Genomic DNA, 24650 nt, shown 5'->3' with positions numbered 1-24650 from the left:
GACTCTTGGGGTGAGTCTTACAGAAAGAAAATGTTTTGGTCACATAAAGTGTGGTGGGGCATGTGAAGCTTCTTCCAAGCAGGGGATATGGCATGAGCAACATAGGCCAGCAAGAAACAATGTATGTGTCTAGGGAATGACAAGAAACTGACTTTTCTGAGCTCAAAGTACAAGGCTCAAAGAGGGTGAAGTAAATCTTAAGAGGTAGGGACTAAATCAGATCACATAGAATTTTGTTTGCCAAATTAAGAAGAACAGACTGTCTTGTATAGTGTGGAGAATCACTGAGAGATTTTAAGGAGGCGAATTAGACAACCAGACCTTTGATAAGTCACTTTCATAGCTTTATGGAGAATGGCTTTGAGGGTGACACAATGGGAGAAATGGAAACATTTAGGAGGTTGTGTCAGTCTTGGTTAGGTCAGGAAAAGTGAGTTGCTGGAAATATTGTGAGAGTAAAGGAATTTGATATAAGAACTAGGAATTCATAAATGTACAAGGGATAGAAGAGAGAGGGTCAAGAAAGTTGTAGCCAGAAAGTCAGGGAAACAGCCAGTGATGACCTTAGGCTGATGTGGGGAAATGGGTGGTTCTCCTGAGGTTTGCTGGCAAACTTCTGCAAGTATCAGGATTCTCTGGGAAAGCTCCCACCAATTTTCTTAACCTGCAGCTGCAAAGCAGTACTTGTTTAAAAGTCTGAGAAGCTGCTACAAACCTCAAGTCTGCCCATGTGTCTGGCCTCCAAGACTTTTGGAGAATAATGACCTTTATTCACTTCTGCCCTCCCAAGCTTGCCCAAATTCTTTTCAATGGCAAAGTCCAATTCAGAGAAGGGGATTCTGGGAAATGTAGTCCCTGGTGTATCCTCTGCACTGCACAAGAGAAAGGGCTAGGACTGATGCAAAGGGGATAACTGACAATCAAGTACACAGGTCGTAGCCCTGGTTGAGGTGAGAGATGATAAAGAGTCTGGACCAGAAGGTCATAGGCAAGTGATAAAGGGATAAATTCAAATATATCATATAGATAAATTCACGAGGTTAAATTATAATAATCTTGTAGCTCACAGGATGTGGTGACAGAGGGAGGGAGAGAAAGAATCAAGGATGCTTCTTAGGCATTTAGTCTGAGTTCCTGGGTGGATGGTGGAAACACCAACTGAGATAGAGAACGGAAGTGAGACCGGTTTAGAGGGAAAAATAATACACTCAGTTTGATATCCATGTTCAGCTATATAGCGAAAAGCTGAATATATAAATCTGAACCTTTACAGAAAGGCCTAAAGATGCAAATTTGGGAATCATTAGGATCTAGGTAAGAGTTGAAGCAGTGAGAGTGGGCAATATTGTATGGCAAAGATTTGAGAATAAGAAAAATAGTTGGTCAAGTATAGAATCCAATTTAAGGACTCCGTAAAGTGTGCTGAGAAAAAAGGTTGAGAGAATGATGTGGAAACCAAAAGGGTAAAAGCCAAGGAAATAGAGCCTCGCGAGAAGAGTGAGTAATTGTTAAGTCAGTAATGAGATCTATTAAACAAGGACTGAAAAGTGTCTGTTGGATTCCGTAGTTAGAATGTCATTGACGACTTTGCTGAGAATAGTTTCAGTGGAGTGGTAGGGTCAGAAGCTATGTTGTCTTAGGTTAGGAATAAATGTGAGGTAAAGAAATGCAAACCAAGAGTAGAGACTGTTATTTTGATAAATTTGCCTGTAAAAGGAAAGAAGACTGAATAATAGCTAGAGAGGGTGCAGGACTGAAGGAAAGCCTCTCGCTCTTTCCCTTTCTTCCTTCCTTTCTTTCAACTGTAGCTTTCTCTTCCTTTGATAGCTTAGAGAAATAGCTGGAATATATGAAATGCCCAGTTTGATGAGAATGAGCAGGTCTGTGTACATCTTTTTTGGGGGCAGTGTGGCCTTTGCGTATTGCCCTCCTTGGATCCCATTAAGATAGTGATGTCTCACATTGTGAAGTTTAGGTTCAATTATGAACTGTAGTTTTGGCAGTTAACATAATTTATGTTATTCAAAAATGTATTTACCTCAATGTTGCTTAATCTCCTTTCAGAATCAGAAATGTTAAAAAAAAATTTAACGGAAAGCCTGAAAAAATAGAAACATTGCAAGGTAACGAGAACAACTTCATTGTTTTGATGATGTTTTTAATTAAAATTTTTTTCCCTGAAAATAAAATAGTTGTAGCAGAAAATTAGAGAATGAATATAGATAAAAAGAAAATTTTTTAAAAAATTTCTACTCTGAGGGATAGTCACCAATAATATATTATCACTTTCTATGTATATATGTATATAAAAAATATTTTTTAAAAAGTAGGATTGTACTACTTATGATGGTTTATAATGTTTGCCCTGAATTTATCAAACTGAGCTTGGAGTATCACTGGAATTGTTTTTACTTTCATAGAACTTTTCATTATCTGTTTTGGGCTGTGCTTTGCCTTATTTTTGAGTCTCTCACAATATAATTCCATATGTTTTCTGTCTTGAGAGAATCCCTCAAAATTTCTGGGAGGCTAATGGAACTCTCTGTTGTTTTCCAATGGAGGTAGATAATTTTTCAAATATTAAAGAAAAAATTGTCAAGTGCTAAGCACACATATATAAAAATGCCTATGACATATCCTGGATCCCAACAGACCTCTCTAGAGACCATGCCCACACTTTTGTTATACAAAACAGAGCAATGACCAGCGTCAGGGCAGACTTGACCATCCTCTCTTTAACCCGTCCTCCCTCCCTTCTAATATGGAATAAACTCCCCCTTTGCTTCTAAACCTGGCCCTTCGGTATCCAGCTCTGGGAGCCTCTGCGAGACTATTTCTTAAGTCACATTGCTTTCCTTTGTCCAGCAAGCAGACACTCTGTTTACTCTGGTTTTATTCTTGGTAGCTTCTGCCCTATTCTTTAATATTAAATGTGTATATCCTTTGATATTCAAAGAATTTGGGGTAGGGGGGTAGGTAGAAACTTACATTCCCAGTCTTGATCCAATTTCTCTGGAGAAATTGATGCTTTGTCTTCATAAATGAACATAATTAAATATATAATTTTATAGGGAACATATTAGAGTACCAGTGAGATGAAGTGCTGAGATACATTTTACTCTTCCAATGTTTTTAAGGTCCATTCTATCTGAAAATAGTCCAAAGTCTAATTTTGACATTTTATTCTAAAACAGGCATATTTCTTGACATATACGAAGGACAGATCACCGCAATACTTGGACACAGTGGAGCTGGTAAATCAACACTGCTTAACATTCTTAGTGGGTTGTCTGTTTCTACAGAAGGTGAGAAAGCAATTTTACAAAGCAAGTTGGCTGATAAAGCAGGTTCCTCAACCTGATCATGTAAAGGAAAATCTTTCTCTAAAGCAATCCTTTTACACAGTTGAGTAATTTAGAACAGGAAATATTTATTTCATGTTTACATAAATTCATGAGAAAGCCTGTATTCCACTATTATTTGTCATTCCATGTATACTTTGCATTGCTGTGCACACTCATGTTTATATTAAGAATAATCTGAATTTCTCAATGTATTAATTATGCAACTATAAAATGTGATGTTTCTTCAACTAATATCCTATATTATCACTCTGCATAGGGTTACTATCCTGGTGTTAAATACTTTAAAATTTCTATTTATAGGATCAGCCACTATTTATAATACTCAACTCTCTGAAATAACTAACATGGAAGAAATCAGAAAAAACACTGGATTTTGCCCACAGTTTAATATTCAATTTGAATTTCTTACTGTGAGAGAAAACCTGACGCTATTTGCTAAAATAAAAGGGATTCAGCCAAAGGAAGTGGAACAAGAGGTAGGTGAACATATTAGAATATCTGATGGCTTTGGAAATAATTTACTTAATTTGCTCCTGATCGTGTTTTTGTTTAACTATTACTTCATTCTTTCATAATTAAAATTTAATCAATGAAGTTCTAGAATAAGTTTCTTCTCATTATTAAAGAGTAAGAGTGCTTAAAGTAAAATATTTTGTGTTTATGTAGGTTTTTTTTTGATAGGTGAAAAGAGTTATGATGGAATTAGACATACAAAACATTCAAGATGTCATTGCTGAAAAATTAAGTGGTGGACAGAAGAGAAAACTAACCTTTGGGATCGCCATTTTAGGAGACCCTCAGGTGAGAAAATAAAATGTTTTTGAGATTGATTTGAATTGAAGGATATAAAACCATCATTAAAGTCCACACTCTGCTTTAATTACCAAATGTGAGAGAAAGTTTATAATAAAGGATCATGCAAGCCTGATAGGGATTCAGTTGAGGACTATATTTGAATCTAAAAATTACTTTGGTTTCCATGTTACTTTCAGAAGATCCTCACTCTGAAGTGAAAGATGCTTTCATACATTTCCTCCTCTGTAGGTTTTGCTACTGGATGAACCAACTGCTGGATTGGATCCTTTTTTAAGGCACCAAGTTTGGAACCTTCTGAAGGAGCGGAAAACAGATCGTGTGATCCTTTTTAGTACCCAGTACATGGATGAAGCTGACATCTTGGCTGGTGATTCTTGGTTTCTTTATTCTAGCTAGTTATTTATGGATTTAATATGAGATAATATTTTAATACAAGGATTTGATAACCTGTTTGTAAAAAAAGAAAATCTGGTTTGCAGTCCATTTGAGTGTCTTCGTTCCAAAGATCAGAAGAATTCTGACCTCCTAATGAGTTCTTAAGCCCATGCTTTATGTATCTAGTTGTCTGTAATTTTCTTGACTGTCTATATTAATCATAAGTATATTTTTAAAAATTTGAAATGCCAATATTACTTTTCATATTTAGCTTTGTGTTGGTCAAAAAAAACTTATAACTGGGAAAAATTCTTTTTAAATTTATAACTCTGCTGCCTTCTTAGGAGGATCCTTTCTTCCCTGAGTGTGGTATTGGGTATAAAGATGCAACCTGGAGAATGAGATAGAACAAATGTTTTTGCCTAGGAAATAGTGGCAGATGGGGAACACCAGTTTTAGTGATCCAGGAGAGTGTGTGGAGGAAGAATCTGGAAAAGATGAAGTCAGAAAGGGACTCAGTGAAGGAAGAGAAACTTTTTGCTGTCTGGTGTGCAGTGTAACACTATGTTACGTTTCCTCCGTGATACCTGAGGTAAAACGTACTTTATTTCTTGGATCAGTCATCTCCTACCTCAATAATACTGTGTAATAAACCATCCCCAAACTCAGTGTCTTAAATCAATACGCATTTGTTTAGTCCATGAATTGGAGAGTTGGCAGTTTAGCATGGGCTCACCTAGAGAGATTTTCAGGTCTTGACTGAGTTGGCTCACGTGTGTGGTGGTCAAGTGGCCATTGGCTAGGGTGACTTAGGTGACTCATCCCCACTCCAGGTGTGTTTCGTCTTCCAGCAGGCTAGCCCAGGCATGTTCTCAGGGCGATGACTGAGCCTCAGGACAGCAAGCCCCAGTGCGTAAACCCATTTCATGTCTGCTTTCCAATGTCTGCTAACCCACCACTGGCCAAAGTAAGTCACGTGGTGGAGACTGGTGTTAAAGGATGGAGCAGGTCACTTTGCCTATGGTGAGAAACCACTGTAAAGATACATAGCAAATTATGTGGTTAAAGAGAGACTTGAAGAATTGGGCCATCCTTGCAATATTTGTTCCATTGGGTTGGCTGTGAGGGATGCAGTGCATTTATGAGTCTTTCTTCAAGGTAGGCATTGGGGTGGGAGGTGATGCTGCATCCAAGAACTCAATTATATCGTGATTGTATTCATAGTGTTTTTGCCTCCAGAATAGAGAATATATCCATATAAGGAATTCACATAATTTATTCTTTCTTACTTTCTACTCAGATAGGAAAGTGTTTCTGTCTAATGGGAAGTTGAAATGTGCAGGGTCATCTTTGTTTCTGAAGTGAAAGTGGGGTATTGGATATCTTTTAAGGTAATGTATTCTGAGTGTAGTTGTTTTTCATTTGGGTGTATCAATATGAGGGGTGACATTTCACATAATCCTTTAGAGATATAAGAAAGTTAACCTAATTTTTGGTACAAATTGGTTTACAGTAAGTAGTACAAAATATCTCCCTCATTAACATTTCCTTGTTGGAAAATCTCTTGGTTTTAATTAAGCATGCAAATTTCTGAAAGTGTATATATCTTTCAATATAAAATTTTTTAGCCAATATTGATATAGGAAAAATTTCCATTTGTGTCCCAAAAAGAAAGTGATGATTTTTAACAAAACAATTTGGCTGAAAGTCTGAAATTGTATTCCAAATTTACTTCATAAAATGTCAGAATATCACATGGGGCATTTTAGAAAGCACAACATATCAGCAAATGAGATCTGTAAATGGGAGTCATTGGCATTAAGGGAGGCCATTTGCTACACAGAAAGAAACCATTTATTAAAAACCTTATTAATTTTTCATTGATCTAGAAGTGATGTTTCATGCGTTTTACATTCTATCATGATTTTTTAATATATATATGTATTTTTACATGCTAAGCTGCTCTCTATCTATACATACTGTGTGTGTGTATATATATATATATACTGAAATTCTAACTTGCTTTGGTTACATTTTAGGAAATTGATTAGGGGTTTGGGGTTGACCTATGATGTTCTCTATTTTTTCCCTTTAAGATAATGCAAAATAGGCTGCCAATTAGTACTTTGAAGTGGCACATCAAATTTGTGGGAACTCATTACTGAATTTAGCAGGATTGCCTAGAATATGTACAAATTTTTAAATCAAAAACTGTTTTTTCATGAGCAGTGGTGTTGGAGAAGAATTCAAAAGACTTATCTCTTTTGAAACATTAGTTTACACAGGAATGAAACGTACAATCCAGAGAGAATCACATCCCTCATTAGACAACATGTCCCTGACGCCAAGTTAACAGCAGAAAGTGAAGAAAAACTTGTGTATAGTTTGCCCTTGGAAAGAACAAATAAATTTCCAGGTAATTTACTGTACGATCACATAAAAGACAGCTGAGTGTCTGTGACTGTGCTGATTGCATTTTCTGTTTCCCTCGGTTGGGTGTTAAAGCTTATACCATGAAAATATTTACCTTGCCTCCCGTTTCCAACATGATGAAGTGTGTTGCCAGATACATGGTTTTAGTGTGAGAGCAACTAAAATTTCCATGAATGTAGCTCACTGAGAAACCCAGATTTGCTCTTTGTCAGCATTAAATGAAACTTTGAAATATCTCTTCTGAAACAGCAGAAAATTTTAATTTCTGCTAGAGACACATTAAATAAGACTGTTTTTTACAACATTGAAGCAGTTCAATAGAGTCTTTGTAAATTATAATTTTGATTATAAATACAATATGCTCAGTATAGAAAAAAAGTTGGAAAATACAGAGAATAAACTATAATTTACCCCATGCCTAGTGAATTTTTAAATAGACATACAGATACTTATACAAACACACATGGCCATAGTGGCACAAGAAATTTTAAAGCTTATGAAACACAATAAAGATGTAAAATAATAAAATCAATTTGAAAGACAAGAGATTGTCTTATGAGAATGTTTTCCTTGGATTGTTGTGGCAGCTCTAGTATGAAAATATTTTTTAGATTCATCTCTTCTGAGTAATCCTTAGAAATTAGTATTTTACTGTACTCATTACCAATTTTATTTGCATCATTTTGTTACTATTTGCTTTTTAGATCTTTACAGTGACCTTGATAAGTGTTCTGACCAGGGCATAATGAATTATGGTGTTTCCATGACGACTCTAAATGAAGTATTCTTGAACCTAGAGGGCAAATCAGCAAGTGATGAGCCAGGTATAAAAATGTGTGTCGAACAGAAAATTAAGAAAAAAGAAAATGACCATGTATTAATTCATATTCGTAGATTTTTATGTGGAATTCTGCCTAGGATGTGTAGTGGATATAAAATAGAGTTGTCAATTTTTTTAAATATCATAATTATTTTGTATCTAACATAATCAGGCTTGGTGCCAGGAAATTACTTTAGGATATTTGTCCACCTCCTATGTCAGTTATGGTCACATCCTTTTGGAATGCTCGCCTCCCCCTTATCATCAATAGCTCTCTGCTACTGTCATGAATTCTGGCTTTGTCTCTTACTTGCCATTCCCTATAAAAATGTGCTCTTGGTGCTGGCCCGGTGGCATAGTGGTTAAGTTTGTGTGCTGTGCTTCAGTGGCCTGGGGTTCGTAGGTTTGGATCCCAGGTGCAGACCTATGAACAGCTCATCAAGCTATGCTGTGGTGGCATCCCACATACAAAATAGAGAAGAACTGGCACAGATGTTAGCTTAGGGCCAATCTTCCTCACCAAAAAATAAAAATACAAAAAGTATTCTTACTTAGCTAATAAACTAATTCTAATTAATATATTAATAACAGATAACTAAATAAGGTATTATCTTCCCTTAGTTTACTTTGTAATAATAATAATTAGAAGAATTTAGGAGCCTACTGTGTGCCAGCCATTGTGCTCAGATGTTGGATTATATTGTTCTTAATTCTCATAGTAACTTCATGATGCAGGTGAGAAAACTGAGATTTAGAGAAGTTGAGTGATTAGCCAAATGTGGGATGCGAACAGGAGATCGTTCCCGGACTTTCTGTTACTTAAAACCACGGTATCTTGAAAGACTTGCTGAGATGTCAATCATCAGTGGTGAACTAATCTTGTGGCAGAGATTGCAGATGACACAGGAGAGAGCTTTTAGAACCCCGGCTATATAACTTTATGCCTGTGCTTTTGCCTAAGACTCGCTCTGCAAAAATCCCTCAGTGAAGAGCTGCTGCTATTGGTATGAAAGAAGAAATGCTTCCCAAGAAGCCCAGACTGTCTTCAACAGTTAATTTACTCGCTCGTTGAAACTGGGTCTATTATATTTGTTTGAAGGAAACATTTTGAATATAGGTTATGGATATCAGTCGCTTAACTTGTTAGAAGAGTTGTTTCAAATATTCTAACATAATTTTCAAAGTTTCTAAAGAGAAAGTGCAAATAACATAGCCTATTATAATTGCTTATTATGTGGTTATAGATTTTGGCACTCAGAAACAGGAGAAAATCAAAGTGACGAGAGATACTGGAATTGAGTCTGAAACGCAACAGGCTCTTTGTTCTCTCCCTGAAATGAGAAAGGCCGTCAGTACCGGAACTCTCTGGAGACAACAGGTCCTCGCAATGGCAAGGCTACGCTTCTTAAAGTTAAGGCATGAGAGGAAAGTTCTTTTGTCCTTGTAAGTATCAGACAACTTTAAATCTTACTAGTCAATATACACAAAAAGAGTTTAAATGTAAAGAAAATAAGTCTATTAATTTCTTCATTCATGTAACAAATTTTTTTGAGTGCTTGTAGTACTATTGTCCAGTAGTGAACATGGCTGACAAGGCCTTTAAACTTACTACCTTGTGATGGAGAAAAGTACCAATTAAATAATTGTCCATTAAAAATATGTTATTTGTTCATTATATCACAAATCTTTATTGAAGCCTGTTATGTAGGCATTGTTCTAGGTGCTTTGGTTATGTTAATGAGCAAAAAAAGCACAGATCCATGCCCTCGTGGTGTTTATACAAAATAGAGGTTTTACAAAATAGGTGTTTATACAAAATAGAGGTTACACAAAATAGAGTAGAATAAAGGTGTAGGGGGTACTGTGTTCCAGGTTTGCAAGCACTTCTACTCATGCATTGATTTCAGCAAATACATACGATTTCATCCAGCAAGTGTGAAGGACTGTTCTGGACAGTGAACCAAAGCCCCAACTATGATTCTTTAAAAGTTCTATGATTTTTCTCTATCATTTAAAATTTTTCAGCGTCCTTTTGGATCTTGGCTCTTTCAATGTTCTATGTCTTGGGGAGGTGGGTACAATTTTTGATCAGACAAGATTTTAGACTAGAGGGGTGAGGCCAGTGATAAAACATAACTCAATAGTATATCAAGGGGTAATAAATGTAATGGAAAAAAGATCAGAATAAGGGGTAAGATGATAGGTTTTATTATATATTTAAATTTTTCCATTAAAACTTTTAATTGAAAAAATTTAATGAGACTAAAGATAAAATTACTTGAAAAATTCTTGATCTTTTGGAATATGTAATAGCAAACATGTATTGAACGCTTACTCTCCCCCTTACAAGAATGTAAGTTCCACAGAATGGGATTTTTGTCTATTCTGTTTATACTGTATCCCCGGCATCTGGAAGACACCTAAGAAGTATTTGTAGAATGAATGAAAAATATACATGTCAGGCTCTGTCCTAGGCACTTAGTAATCTCACTTAATGCTCACAATAATCAAAGAAAGCAGGTACTATTACAGCCCTCATTTTACAGATAAAGATAGTAAGGCAAAGAGTGGCTAAGAAACTTCCTAATATGTAGCAGAAGCAGGATTCAAACTCAGGTGGTGGCCTCTAGAATCCTTGCCCTTTATCCCTCTGCTATATTGCCCCTTATGTAAGTCAATGCTATACTCACAACAGGAAATGTGCTTCTCTCCATTTTAATAAGCTCTGTGAAGTTAAACATCCCAAGAAGGGCATTGCTAACAATCCCCATAAGAACAGGAAAACAATTCATTCTCTTGGTGTTACAAGCAACTGAAAATCTGTAATCCTTAAAAAAAAAAAAAAAAGCACACAAATATAAATCCTAAATTCTTAAAGTAAATATATTTATTGTATAGTTAACATATTACCAGGGTGGAATATGGGTGAAAAGGAAACTACTAATTTTTCTTTGACACTTCTGCCGTTTTGAATTGGTACAAGAATGCATTATTTTTGTAATTGAAGTGACTTATCCCATAAATGAAATAGATGAACATTTGCTAACGTGGAAAGATGTCAAAGATTTAGATTTTATGTGACAAAGAAAGTTGCAGGATTCCTCTAACACAATTCCAATTTAGAAAATATATTTTCAAATATGAGATCATACATAGTGAGTTTGTGTTCTTATAAATGAAAAGAGTGCAGAAGATATTTACCAAACTCTTGATAGAAATATAATATGGAAAAATAAAGGAATGAAATCATAGAGAAAATTTTACCTTCTATGATATATACTTTAGTAATATTTGAATATCTCTACCAAACATGCATTGCTTTTTGTCAGCTTTATTGAGGTAAAATTGACAAATAAAATTGTAAGATAGTTATAGTGTACATTGTGATGATTTGATTTGATATACATATAGTACATTGTGAGTTTCTCCCATCTAGTTAACTAACACATCCATCACCTCACATATATATATATATATATATATATATATGAACATTTAAGTTCAATGCTCTGAGAAAATTTCAATTATACAATACAGCATTACCAACTACATGTAGTCACCATATTTGACATTAAATCCCCTCAGACCTTATTCATTTTACAGCTGAAATTTTGTACCCTTTTTTTATCTTTCCCTGTTTCTCCTACCCCCCAGTCTCTGGAAACCACTTTTCTACTCCGTTTCTATAAGTTTGGCTTATTCTTTTTAGAATTCACACATAAGTGATACCATGCAGTATTTGCCTTCTCTGTCTGGTTTATTTCACTTGGTATAACGCCCTCAAGGTCCATCTATGTTGTTACATAACATTGCATTGCTTGTATAACAAATCACATCACTAATAAAAAACGATCCCTTTAAGAAATTACTGAGGATGGAAAACATGCTTTTAAAGGGACTAAAATTTCATACCTTACTCAAAAAGGGCCAAGGTGCTGTGCTGAGCTATGCTGATACAGAATGGTTGAGTTGTTTTCTATAGTTCCAAAGTTTTAGAATGTGGCAAAAACCCATTCATGGTAAAACAGTTCCTGGTGGCAAACATACCTTTGAGTCACCAGACACTATGATGGCTCCATTATAGGAAGGATCATCTGAGCCATTTCTGTTTCTAAAGTCATCTATTTCCAAAACTATATCCTGACGCTTCAGTGACCGCACGAGGTCTTCAATATTTGATCCTAATGTAGACCACGAAGGAAGGTAGCATAAAAGCAAGAAAATCAAATCAAAGCTTTAAAATAAGAATGATTTCCTCTCATGTTAAGGAATATCTAGAATAACATGGTAAGACCCTCACTCTTTAAAAATATGATGAAATTAATTCTGATGCTGGGACATTGAAATTCAGTCTACTATTTTCAGTGTAACAACTTCTTTGAGAAATATGTTAACTTATCTTGTAATTCTTATAAAGGAAAAAGAGTTTATTCCTAAGAGTTAGATTTGCAATTCTCACAGAAACAAAACTTTTTATTAGTGATTTTTATAAACTTTGCCAGAACCCTGTAATGTTTGTAATTACAAATAATACATGCTTCAGGACCCAGGCTTCTTCTAGCGATACAAACCAGTCCTACTCATCATGCAACCTGCTAAATCTCACTAACCCTTTGCAATGACGTTCACAACATTAGTGACCCATTCAAAATATTTTCATGAAATTAAGTGAACTTGATATTTTCCATTATATTTATTATTTTTCTTGATTTGAAAATTTGGAGGACATTTTCAAATTAATCTCACTGTTAGTTTCATTTTATGTAACTAAACACCATATTTGTATGTTCAATTTTCATAGGTTGCCATTTATATAACATGTTTGTGACTTAACTAATCAGAGGGAAAATGTTCTAGACTCATGTTTTAATTTTCTTTTACTTAGGTTACTGGTACTTGGAATTGCTTTTATCCCCACCATTTGTGAGAAGATAATGTCTATGGCATTTTTTTACCCTCATCGTTGGGAGCTTTCATCCAGTATGTATTTCCTCTCTCTGGAACACAGAGAAGCCTCAAACCCAAATCCTTAATCTTATGTTAGATTTCCCTGGGGGAATTTGCTAAGTATGTCCTATGTACCGATTAGAGCAAATGTGGAAGATATATATATATATATATATATATGCACCTTAGTGAGATTTATGAGAATGTATTGCCCAACTCTAAAATTATGATTATTCAACAGTTCTGTAGTGTTTTCTCTATTATTTTAAGAAAAGCAGCGTCCTTTTGGGTCACTTTTTATGTTTTATATCTTGTGGAATGCAGTGCAATTTTTGACCATAATTGATTTTAATAACCCTTTCTCAGCCTTCAAACAATTCCTAATGGGTGTGTTTGATTATGGTAGATTTAAAAAAGGGAAAAGTTGTGGAAATTGGGTGGACGTTTGGAAGTATATGCATAGTGGTTATGGAGAATGAAATTTTGCTGGAAAATTTCACAATAAGAAATTAACATAATGCCAACTCTAGTTTTTTTGCCTATGAAGTAGGGCAATTTAAATCTGAAGGGAAAGTAGGTCTGGCTGAGCATAATAAGTCTTTAGAGGGAGAAAGACAGTGTTTGGGGGTTTCCTCTCAATGGTAGCAGGGCTTTCCACAGTACTAATGATGGCTACCTCTGTTCACTAGATAAAATAGCCTAGGGGCTCTGGGTACTGCCAGAGGGAATTCCCTAGAGCGTATATCAAGATGAAGAACATTCTGCTCATGCAGAAAGTACCACCAATGGAGCTCTTTGTCACCTGCAGTCTCATAGAGGGTACCTTTCCTCTTGACTCTCTGTTCAGCTTCCTCCTTCTTCCCTTCTTTTCCCCCAGCATTGTTCAAAATGCTTTGTTCAATCTTTAGACAGAGTAAATAGAACTCGAACTGAAGGGAGAAGTTACTGTGGCGGCTTTTGCTTCAGGTGCAATATGACACAAATTTATCTTTTCCAGGTAGCCTCTCGCCCTGAGTGAGTCCCATGTGGCCAGTGGGCCCCAAAGGGATGGGTTAGTTACATTAGTTTAGTTTTTTAATCTGCTTACAAAGATTATTACTCATGAACTTGCAGAATATTTGTCTTAGCATATTACCTCCAGACATCAAATATGATCTTTGTTGATTCCCCCAGTTTATTAGCTGGGTCCCTTACATGGATTCTATTCTTTCTTTCTGACACAGCCCTGACAGAGCTCCTTGATTTGCCCTTTTGTTAAACAAAATCAGAAAATGGGAGATGATGCCTGCCTGCATGGCCTTCTTCCCTTACCATCTATGTAAACCCAGATAAAATCCGTGTGTGTGTAGGGGAAGGGAGCTTATCAAGGAAGCAATTTGGGATATTAATTTTGTCTCCTGTGGATCCAGGGCAGCTGAGTTCTCCCTTAGTCCCTCATGAATAACTTTTAAAATATTCAATTGGAAATTTTGTTTGTTTAGGAAAGTTAAAATTTTCAGGTTTTTTTTTCTAGTTTTTAGATTTTCACCTGAAACAGGTATTTTCTTTTAAAGAAAGCAATAATTATTATTTGTTTTTTTTACATAGGCATAGCCTAACAAGATAACCATTATATTTAGAGTAGGGATTAGTATAATATTGTTTACTGCCCACTGGTTGAGGGACATGATTTCTTTTTATTTTCAGCCACAATCACCCCTTTAGTCAGGTGTAACAACTTCCTGTCTCAGCAAGACCTCAAATCTTCGGGCTGGTTTGTATCCCAGCAGAAAGCATAGGTCAGTGGTTGTCCTATTTTAACATGCATCAAAATCATCTGCAGGACTTTTTAAAGCAGATTGCTAGGTACACTCTTCAACATTGGTCTTAGCGGTATTTTTTCAAATACTACGCCTACTCAGACAAGGGAAACAAAAGAAAAGATAAACAAATAGGACTACATCAGACTAAACAGCTTCTGCAAGGCAAAGGAAACCATCAACAAAACTAAAAGACAACCCACTAACTGGGAGAAAATATTTGCAAATCATATATCTGACAAGGGGTTAATTTCCAAAATAATAAAAACTCATACAACTCACCAACAGAAAAACAAACAACCCAATCAAAAAATGGGCAGAGGATATGAACAGACATTTTCCAAAGAAGATATACACATGGCCAATAGGCATATGAAAAGATGTTCATTACTAATCATTAGAGAAATGCAAATCAAAACTACAAGGAGATGTCACCTTACACCTGTCTGTATGGCTATAATTAACAAAACAAGAAATAAGAAGTGTTGGAGAGGATGTAGAGAAAAAGGAACTCTCATACACCGCTGGTGGGAATGTAAATTCATGCAGCCACTATGGAAAACAGTATGGAGATTTCTCAAAAAATTAAAAATAGGGGCCGGCCCAGTGGGGTAGTGGTTAAGTTTGTGTGCTCTGCTGTGGCAGCCCAGGATTTGCTGGTTCAGATCCCGGGCATGGACCTATGCACAGCTTATCAAGCCATGCTGTGGCAGGTGTCCCACATATAAAATAGAGGAAGATGGGCACAGATGTCAGCTCAGGGCCAATCTTCCTCAGCAAAAATAGGAGGACTGGTGGTGGATGTTAGCTCAGGGCTAATCTTCCTCAAAGGAAAAAATTAAAAATAAAAATACCATATGATCCAGGTATCCCACTACTGAGTATTTACCCAAAGAACATGAAATCAACAATTCAAAGAGGTTTATGCATCCTTATGTTCATCGCAGCATTATTCACACTAGCCAAGACGTGGAAGCAATCCAAGTATTCATCAACAGATGAAAGAAGATGTCATATATATATCCAACGGAATACTACTCAGTCATTAAAAAATACAAAATCGTTTGCAAGGACATGGATGGCTCTTGAGGGTATTATGCTATGTGAAAGAAACCAGACAGGGAAAGACAAATACTATATGATTTCACTCATATGTGTAAGATAAACAAACACATGGACAAGGAGAACAGATTAGTGGCTACCAGAGGGGAAGGGGGTAGGGGGAGGCCAAAAGTGGTAGAGGGGCACATATGTCTGCTGACAGATTTAAACCAGACTATTGGTGGTGAGCACGATGCAGTCTATATGGACACTGAAATATAATATTGTGCACCTGAAATTTACACAATATTATAAGCCAATATGACCTCAGTAAAATAATTAGGCCTGATTGGCACTAGGCACTGCACAGGATGGGGGAGGATTCTGTGCTGCATTAAATTCTTTCTGGGTACGCATCTTCTCAGAGCCTTTCAATGTGCATTTTGACTCTTTAAGAGGGAGTAAAAACTCTTAGTGTTTCTCAAATATACTTCTTTATGGAACCCTTGGGAAAAAAAACCAACACACTGTTGGGTCCCATTTCTAGAGATTCTGAATCAGTCTTAGTCTATTGTTATAACAGTAATAAATTACCCTGTCTGGAAAACAACTTAGATTTATAGTAAGATCCCTCCATTTCTCCAAGATTGTTTAATTTAAACTTTTCTGGAAATCAAGAAATATTTATGCAGGAAAGATTTGCTCCCTTCTAATTATATCTTGTATATAGGACCAGGAACACAAGAACAATGGCAAGACAATTACTTTCAGAGTTTTAGAAGCTATTTTATTTATAATTCATTGGAAACAGGGAACTGGTGCAAATGACAACTTAGCTCAGTACTTCAAAGGCGATAAATGTAGCTCCAGAGTATCTGTCTTCATTTAACAATTACTAGATGCAAATATGAAAGAGAAACTGCTCAAGCCCTCTAAATATGCACATATAAAATTAAAAATTTAAACTTCTTTTGATATCGCATTGTTCCTGAGACTGGAACCTTCCATTAAGGGTAACAACACATGTTTACTTCTCTCTTTGTTTGCTTCTTAAATCCGACGTATGCTTTCGTTTTGAGTTTTTCTCAGTTTCCCCAAAACATATCTTATAATTGTGATTGTATGATTTGTAACAATTTCAATAGCTTACAGATGTGTTTTGAACTTCTAGGATGACACAATGCTGGGAATTGGGTTTTTGGACTGGTCCTTACTTTTGTTGCTTGCAAGCTGCGTTTCTCCTTACATCGGCATGAGCAGCATCAAGGATTACAAGGTAAGAGGCAGAGGGGGAGGGAGAAGGAAAGGGAGGAAAGAGAACGATTTTATCTGACTTTAGTAATTAGAATTTCATTGTTTTATGTACACAGGATTGCCCTTCAAGAAAATTGTGTTTCTGTATAAATTACGTTATCCTAATCTCATTATAGATTCTGGTAAATGGTTGTTCATGTCAGAGAGGTCAGGAAGTTCATTACTCAACAGAATAAGATTGCCTCAGCTTTAAACGGAGTCATACTAAATCAACTTCAGAGACGAAAATGTGGTCCTTTGTGATTGCGTGTAGTTGCTTCACAATTCCAAAGAGAATTTGTATTTTTAACTATAGCATGAAATATAAGATATATCACATTTCCAAACTTTTAATTACATGTTTGTAAGTTGGACTTTTAAAATTTATAGTATAGTCATTTCTGCTTGTCTACGCCAAAGGGTTAATCAGCTTTACCAATAGGTCATACTTTTCCTATTGAGTCAATGGCTCTGCATTCCCAGATGGGTTGTCAGATACTTAGGAAGATGCCATTTTCTGATCACAGAGACGCTATTTTCTTTGGGAGAGTATTAGCGTCTTAGTTGTCCTGAGGCTTACTTCCCTAAACCTGGGCTAGAAAGTTACTGAAGCTCAGATTCACTGTATAAAACAACATAGACTAAAAAAACTAGCTGCTGCTACATCATAATATTTCTAAAATTTATTAAAAAGTACTATTTCATGTAAACCAAGTCTCTTTTCTACCTAAGATTTCAACCCCTCCTGTATCCCTTCTGTTTCTTTGTCAGCAAAAAGCTCAGTCTCAGTTATGGATTTCAGGCCTCTTCCCTTCAGCATACTGGTGTGGACAGGCTCTGGTGGATATTCCATTATATGGTCTGATTCTTCTTTCAATACGTTTAACTCACCACTTCATGTTTTCGATTTCCATACTTTCATGGGGACTCGTGTTTGCTCTGGTAAGCGATAATTCTTTTCCCCAGGCCAAATATAATAATAGAATTGAAACAAAAATTCATTTGTTTTAACATCATTAACAAAAGGTATATGCCAGAAAATTGCCTTAGACAACTTTATGACCTGATTCTCTCCCTGCTCCCATCCCATACATGATCTGCCATCTCTAATCTCACTATTACTTCTGTTGTTTGCAGGTGGTTTGCATGATTGGTTGTGCAGCTTCTCTTATATTCCTCACATATGTGATTTTGTTCATTTTTCGCAAAGGGAGAAAAAATAGTAGCTTTTGGTGTCTTGGCTTTCTTATTGTAAGTATCTCTCTCTATGCACATTTATATTGTTTTCTTAAAGTTTATTTTTAAAAATGCAAAGTTAAGAGCCAGCCCTGATGGCCTGGCAGTTAAAGTTCAGTGTGCTCTGCTTTGGCAGCCCAGGTTTGGTTCCCAGGCACAGAACATCACCGTCTGCCAGTAGCCAGGCTGTGGTGGTGGCTCACATAGAAGAATTAGAAGAACTTACAACTGTGCATCACTATGTACTGGGGCTGGTGGGGAGAAAAAGGGGAGGAAGACTGGAAGTAAGATGTTAGCAAAGGGCAAATCTTTCCCTGCAAAAAAATTTAGAAAAAATGAAAATGCGAAGTTAAATATAAATACTTAGAAGAGGATAGAGTCACTTCTTTTGTACTCCAATTATTGTTGGACCATGTTCATAGTTTCACCTATTTTTTGCTCATTTTTTTTCTCCTATTTTCCATCTTTTCTTTGAGGTTACTCTTTTACACCTGTTCCTTTGGAAAGAAACAAAGTATCTGTAGAAATCCTGGTACATATGTCATAAGAAGTAATGTCCTATTAACTGTTGGAATTAGTCCTTGACCTATTTGTTTTTTCCCTTATGCATCCCAATATAAAGGGAGATTTGTCAGTTTCATCCTTTAATCAATTTTTGCTTTATATATTTTGACATTATTTTATTGGGTACATTCAAGTTTGAAATTGTGTAGTGATCCAACTTATTCTAATACTGGCTTTTGGTTATAAAGTCAGATGTGTCAAATATTAATGTGGGCACACAAGATTTTTTTTATTTAGTATTTGCCTGATAAATGTTTTTTGTCATGTCTTTACTTTTAAACTTCCAGTGTCTTCATGCTTTAATGTGTGTCTCTTGTAAAGCAAATATAGTTGAATTTTATTTGTGGTTGTTTTTTAATTCAATCTGACAATCTCCGTCTTCAATTTGAGTTTATTGTGATTGCTAATATACTTGAACTTGTTTATTTCATTTCACTTTGTGCTTTGTATTTGCGATGTACATTATACGATTTCTTCTTTTTTTGCCCTGGTTTTTTTGTTCAGTTGAATTTGTTTTCTTTTATTCCATGTTTTACTCCCTTCTGGTTTGGAGGTCAGAAATCTTATTTTATTACTTTGGTGGTTACTCTTTGCATTTGCTAGGGCTGCCATAATAAACTACCACAAATTGGGTGGCTTAACCAACAGAAACCTATTTTCTACAGTTCTGGAGGTAAAAGTTCGAGATCAAGGTGCCCACAGAGTTGTTTTTTCTGAGGCCACTCTCCTTGGCTTTCAGATGGCCATCATCTCCCAGTGTCTTCACATGGTCTTTTGTGTGTGTCTGTATCTCAATTTCCTCTTCTTATAAGGTCAATAGTCATATTGGGTTGGGGCCCACCTCAATGACCTCCTTTAATCTTAGTTACCACTTTAAAGATCCTGTCTCCAAATACAGTCGCACTCGGAGCTACCGGGGTTAGGATTTCGACATATGAATTTTGGGATGACTTCGTTCAGCCCATAACATCCTTGATTGTTTTTTTTTACGTGCTAAACTTAACAAAGCCTAAAGTTAGTCAATATCCTATTTACTTCCAACACTATAATTTGGCGACTTTATTATCAGTAATTGCTTGCCCTACTTCCATGCTGTTTTCTAATGTTTTGGTTCTTTCCTTTTTTAATTCCACAAATAAACCTAATTATTATTATTAAGAACTTAAGATTTGTAAACTTCTTTTTAGATCAGTTTCTTTGTTCACCATTTACACTTGGAGCTTAGTCTTCTCTTTCTCTCTGTCATTTTAATTTTTGCCGTCTAAAGTGCATTATTTATATGTTCTTTTATGAAGGTCAATCAGCTATAAACTCTTGCAATTTTTATCACCTTTTCCCCCTCTCATTCTTAAAAGATAATTTTGCTGCATATACATTTCTTGGTTGACAATTACTTTCTGTCATCACTAAAAAACTTCTATATTCTTGCTTACATTTTTATCATTGAGATGTCTGCTGTCGGTTAATTGCAATTCCTTTGTAGAGGATCTGTCTTTGACTACTTTTAAGATCTTTGAGTTTAACATCCTTAATTTCACTGCCATGTTTCTAGGTGTGGATTTGTTTTTATTTATCGTTTTTCATATGAATTGTAGTGCTTGGATCTATGAATTAATTTCTTTTATTAGTTCAGGAAAATTCTTAGTCAGGATCTCTTCAAGTGTTGCCTCTTTTACTAAAATAAGAATAAAATATTTATTCTTTCCTCCTGAGACTCTACTGAAATAGTCTTACTGTCTTACTGGTAGTTATTCTCAGTCTGTTCTCCACATCTCTTAACATTTTGTTAAAATTTTTCATGTTCTTGTCTTTGCTGCATTCTGGGAAATGCTTCAGACTTTTCTTCCAATTCACTTATTTTTTTTGTTCAGCTGTGTCTATCTTTAATCTTTGACTGATTTAAAAAATTTCAATTTTTTTTTCCAAAACTCTATTTGGTTCTATTTCAAATATCTCCAGTTGTTCCTTGCAGTCTTTTGTTACTTGATTGTGTTTTTTTATTCCATATTTTATTTCTTTATATATTTAATTAAAATAATATTTGTATTTGTTATTTGACAATTCTAATACCTAAAGTCTTCAAATGGTTTTAATCTATTGTTTTTCACCCTCCTGACTCACACTTATTGTGACTTGTTGCCTTGTATGTTTGATATTTTTTTTTTATTGGGAGCTCATATTTGGTTGACCTTTAAGTATGGAACTCCCAAGATCCTAAATTGGAAATATTTTCATCCCAAAAGAATTCTCAATTACTTTTGCAAGAAGTAAAGTGCAGAACCCAACTAGGATGGCATAAGCCATCTTAGTGTCATGCATGAATATGGTATTTGCAAGGAACACCCATAAAGAGGGTTTCATTTTGTTCCCCTGAAAGTATTTGCAGGGAAGGACCTTAAGTAGGGCCAAAGTCCTAGCCTCTCGATCCCTGCACTGAAAGGGGCATTTATTCCCAGGTCTCTCAGATTTGCTGTTTACACAATGGTCCAAGTCAGGTTGCAGGCTTTGTTTTTGCCCTTGAAGAATTCCCTCACTTTTTTTTCTGAGGCTAGTAGTGCATTTAAAGGACATTTGATAACTTTCCCAAATTTAATTGTTTGGTTTGGGTAAGGTCCTTAGGTTATCTAGTCCTCCCTATTTCTACATACAGGAGTCCATACCTAACTTTTAAAACTATAGTTTTATAAAGCAGTGAATGTAGAATCTAGTTTATAGCATATGGAAGAGTAAATATAGAATGGGGAAGTAGAAACAGGAAGTGTTTTACTACTCCTTAGAAAAACTGTTGTTGCTTGCCAGAAGGAAGAGTTAATGGAAGGATTCTTTTTATTTTTCTGATGGATGAGACAAGATAGATGGGCTAATTTGTGCAGGAAGATAATAAAAGAAAAAAGGAAATAAGAAGCCAGTAGGATTGTCAAAGATAAGTTCTTTCATTGCCTTGTTAGATGTAGAAAGTTTAACTTCAGTTTTCTGTAAAACTTAAGATATATTGCTACATATTTTGTTAAAGCAAATCCTTTGATAATTATAAATGCTATGGCCAGTAAATCTTCGAGGAGATTCTGATACAAAGTTATAAAATAAGCTGATGAGCCCTCATATTATTTCAATTTATATAGTTTTCTCCAGAAAAATGTTTCTTGTGCTTGTGGAAGAAACAGTATTTATATCCTTTTTGTACTATTATCTATTTCATATGTGTAAGTTCTTGGTACCCAACACATTACACATTGGCTTGATGTATGGAGAGCTGACTCATACAATAGCTTCTTATAAAAGTATGATGGTTAAGAACTTGGCTGCTGGAGTCAGACAACCCCAGGTGTGAATCCTTGATCTGGGTTAGGATTGAGTTTGTTAAAGAGTGTTGATTATCACAGCACTGGTAAATTTCTCATCAAAGTACTTGGTAAATAGTAAATGCTCAACAGGAGTTTCTATCCTCTTCTTTCTCTTTCTCTTCCTCTTGTTATTCCTGTAACTACAGGGACTACAATTCCATTTAACGAAATATTTTGCATAAATTGGACTTTCAAATGCATCTTTTTAAATTATTTGAGGAATAAAAGCATAAAAATAGAAATTCTTATTCTTTACCTTCTCCAATATTAATTAATTAATTAATATTTATGGTACTCCGCTGGCACATACCTGACACCTGGCTTGAACAAGACAAAGTCTCTGCAATTGAGAGGCTTACATTCAGTGAAATATATAAAATAAAGTGATTCCTATTCAAATCAAAATATATACTGTTTGGAATGTCATGTGGATTTGTAATGGAAGGAGAACTGGAGGTGGGGAATCCACTTAGGAAACTACTGACACAGTCTGAGCGGGGATACTCGCTGCCCTGTACAGTGCTAGATCCATATTATTTTCCTCTGGGGATGTTTTAAACCTTTCAATAGTCCTACCTCAGATATCAAAATGGGTAATTCTCATATTTCTCCTATTTCTTAAATATGGCAATAAATACCCAGCTCAAAATTTATTTTGTCTTTTTACCTTTTAAGTTAATCAGTTAATGTCAGTTAACTGATATTATCATATCATCAAGTCATATCATCTGTTAATTCTTAGCTGTATCCTGGTGCTGAAATCATCTGAGGACTTATGGTAGTAAACAAAGTAAATAATGTTACATCTCCTTCTTTTATTGTTGCTTCTATCCATACTAGGTAGTACAATTCTCTCAGATATGCACGTCAGACCTTATTGTATTCCTATGTTTCAGCTGTAAAGATAGTTTGATGCTTCCTAAAGAGGAAACCCTAACAATATTGGTGTATATGAGGTGAAAATTGAAAATGAGAATATTTCCCAGGACAACAGATTATTCATAGAGAATATCTTAAAATGTTAAATATAACCGAGAAAATTATAATACCTCTGGATTTTTTTCTTTTAGATCTCAATATTTGTATTCATCATCCTGGTATCAACTCACTTTGAACGTTTCAAGTTAATTTTATGCATGATTTTAATACCTTTGTACACTTTAAGTGGATTTTTCACGTTTTTGATAGAGGTAAGCAATATTTCCTACTGTGTCACTGGCCTTGATCATGTAGCCCATTAATAACATCTTTACCCAATGTTGGAACAGGTACATTTTGTAAAATTCAGAAATTATTCAATGCTGATAAGTCATGAAAATAAGATTTTAAAACTGTATAAAGTTGAAAGTTGTCAAATTCATTGAAACTAGTATTCATACCCATAGGAAAGTGGGTAAATCTATTTAGAAATGCAGTAGGAAGCACAAGCTTGGTTTATGAGTTCCAAGAGGGGGTTATGAGAGAGGACCTGAACTTTTCCATTGTTACAAAACACACTCTCTTGGGGAGAATCAGTCTTACCATAAGGTAAAAGTTTTCCATTTCAATTTTGATAAATATCTGAAGTTCTTATTGTGCTTAAGTCTATCTTTTCCTAAAATATAGGACTGCATGGAAGATGTGACATATTGTGCTCTTTGCGTACCACTTAGGGTCAATAAATTGCTTTTGGAGTGTGTGGTTGGTAAGGAAAGGAGAGCGTGATGCTACTAAGTGCTTCTGGGAGAAACCAGGCACTACTGAGAGTTTGGGGGAACTGTTGATAAACCTCACCTACGAAGCAGTTCCGTACTTTGTCACTCCCACTAAAAGGAAACTTGTAAGTCCCTACTACATAGAATTGGAAAACAAAAAGTGTTGGAGATTATCACCAAGGAAGCATGTCAGCTCCTCCACAGACTTTGGTATCAGAGAACAAGTCTTATCCCAATTCATGGCATATTCCCTGGTGCCCCATGGAACATCAAGTACAATGTATGCATATTTAATGTATAACTTTTATATTCACAAAGGAGAGCAACTTTCATTTAACTCTTGTTTATCTTCAACAGCTGTCCTTTATAAATACGAGAAGCTCTGAAAGTCTGGACATTGGAATAGATGATGTTAATGAAACCATTCTCTTAACAATCTTAATAGTAAGAAAAATTTTCTGAACATATGTTGCATAGGATTCATAGCTGTGTGATATACTTGATCTTATTCAAAGACCGGGAAATTTAAATATCCTAAAAATACCCACTCTTACTATATTCTGCTTTCAAATATAATGGCAGTAAAGCCTAAAGATATTTTTCTATATAGAGTCATCGATAGTCTAATATACACTGGAAATTCTAAAGACTTGATTGCAATTATTATGATATACCTGCTTGAAGTGATATATGTATCTAAAGACAGTTTGAGGTGGTTTATAAGAAATATCACAGATGTGTGACTAAAAATAATTTGAATGTGGATAAAAAATAAGTTAATTTGAATAATGAAGAAGAGAGGGGAAAATTATGTGGAGTTTTATACTGGGAAAAGATACTGACACAAAGTACAAATGTTATTTCTGTGCATTATGGTGACTGAGGCAGAAAGGGGAAACACAATGGCTTACAGGCTCCTTTTT

General features: G+C 35.3%; 1 protein-coding gene across 1 annotated transcript in view; it reads left to right on the top strand.

The window, feature by feature from the left end:
- Window positions 1–24650, top strand: part of LOC124247260 (ATP-binding cassette sub-family A member 10-like) — a 57343-nt gene that overhangs the window by 20347 nt on the left and 12346 nt on the right. Inside the window, 16 exon segments of the mRNA XM_046676335.1 lie at window positions 2065–2123; window positions 3195–3305; window positions 3666–3841; window positions 4047–4166; window positions 4410–4548; window positions 5857–5947; window positions 6833–6972; window positions 7694–7813; window positions 9054–9252; window positions 12695–12789; window positions 13665–13753; window positions 16768–16872; window positions 17661–17831; window positions 18027–18140; window positions 23104–23223; window positions 24085–24171. Coding sequence (XP_046532291.1) covers window positions 2065–2123; window positions 3195–3305; window positions 3666–3841; window positions 4047–4166; window positions 4410–4548; window positions 5857–5947; window positions 6833–6972; window positions 7694–7813; window positions 9054–9252; window positions 12695–12789; window positions 13665–13753; window positions 16768–16872; window positions 17661–17831; window positions 18027–18140; window positions 23104–23223; window positions 24085–24171 — 1936 coding nt within the window.

Source organism: Equus quagga, chromosome 11 (genome assembly GCF_021613505.1).
Source record: "Equus quagga isolate Etosha38 chromosome 11, UCLA_HA_Equagga_1.0, whole genome shotgun sequence".
NCBI classification, from domain to species: Eukaryota; Metazoa; Chordata; class Mammalia; order Perissodactyla; family Equidae; genus Equus; species Equus quagga.
This window is presented reverse-complemented; position numbering and strand designations above follow the sequence as displayed.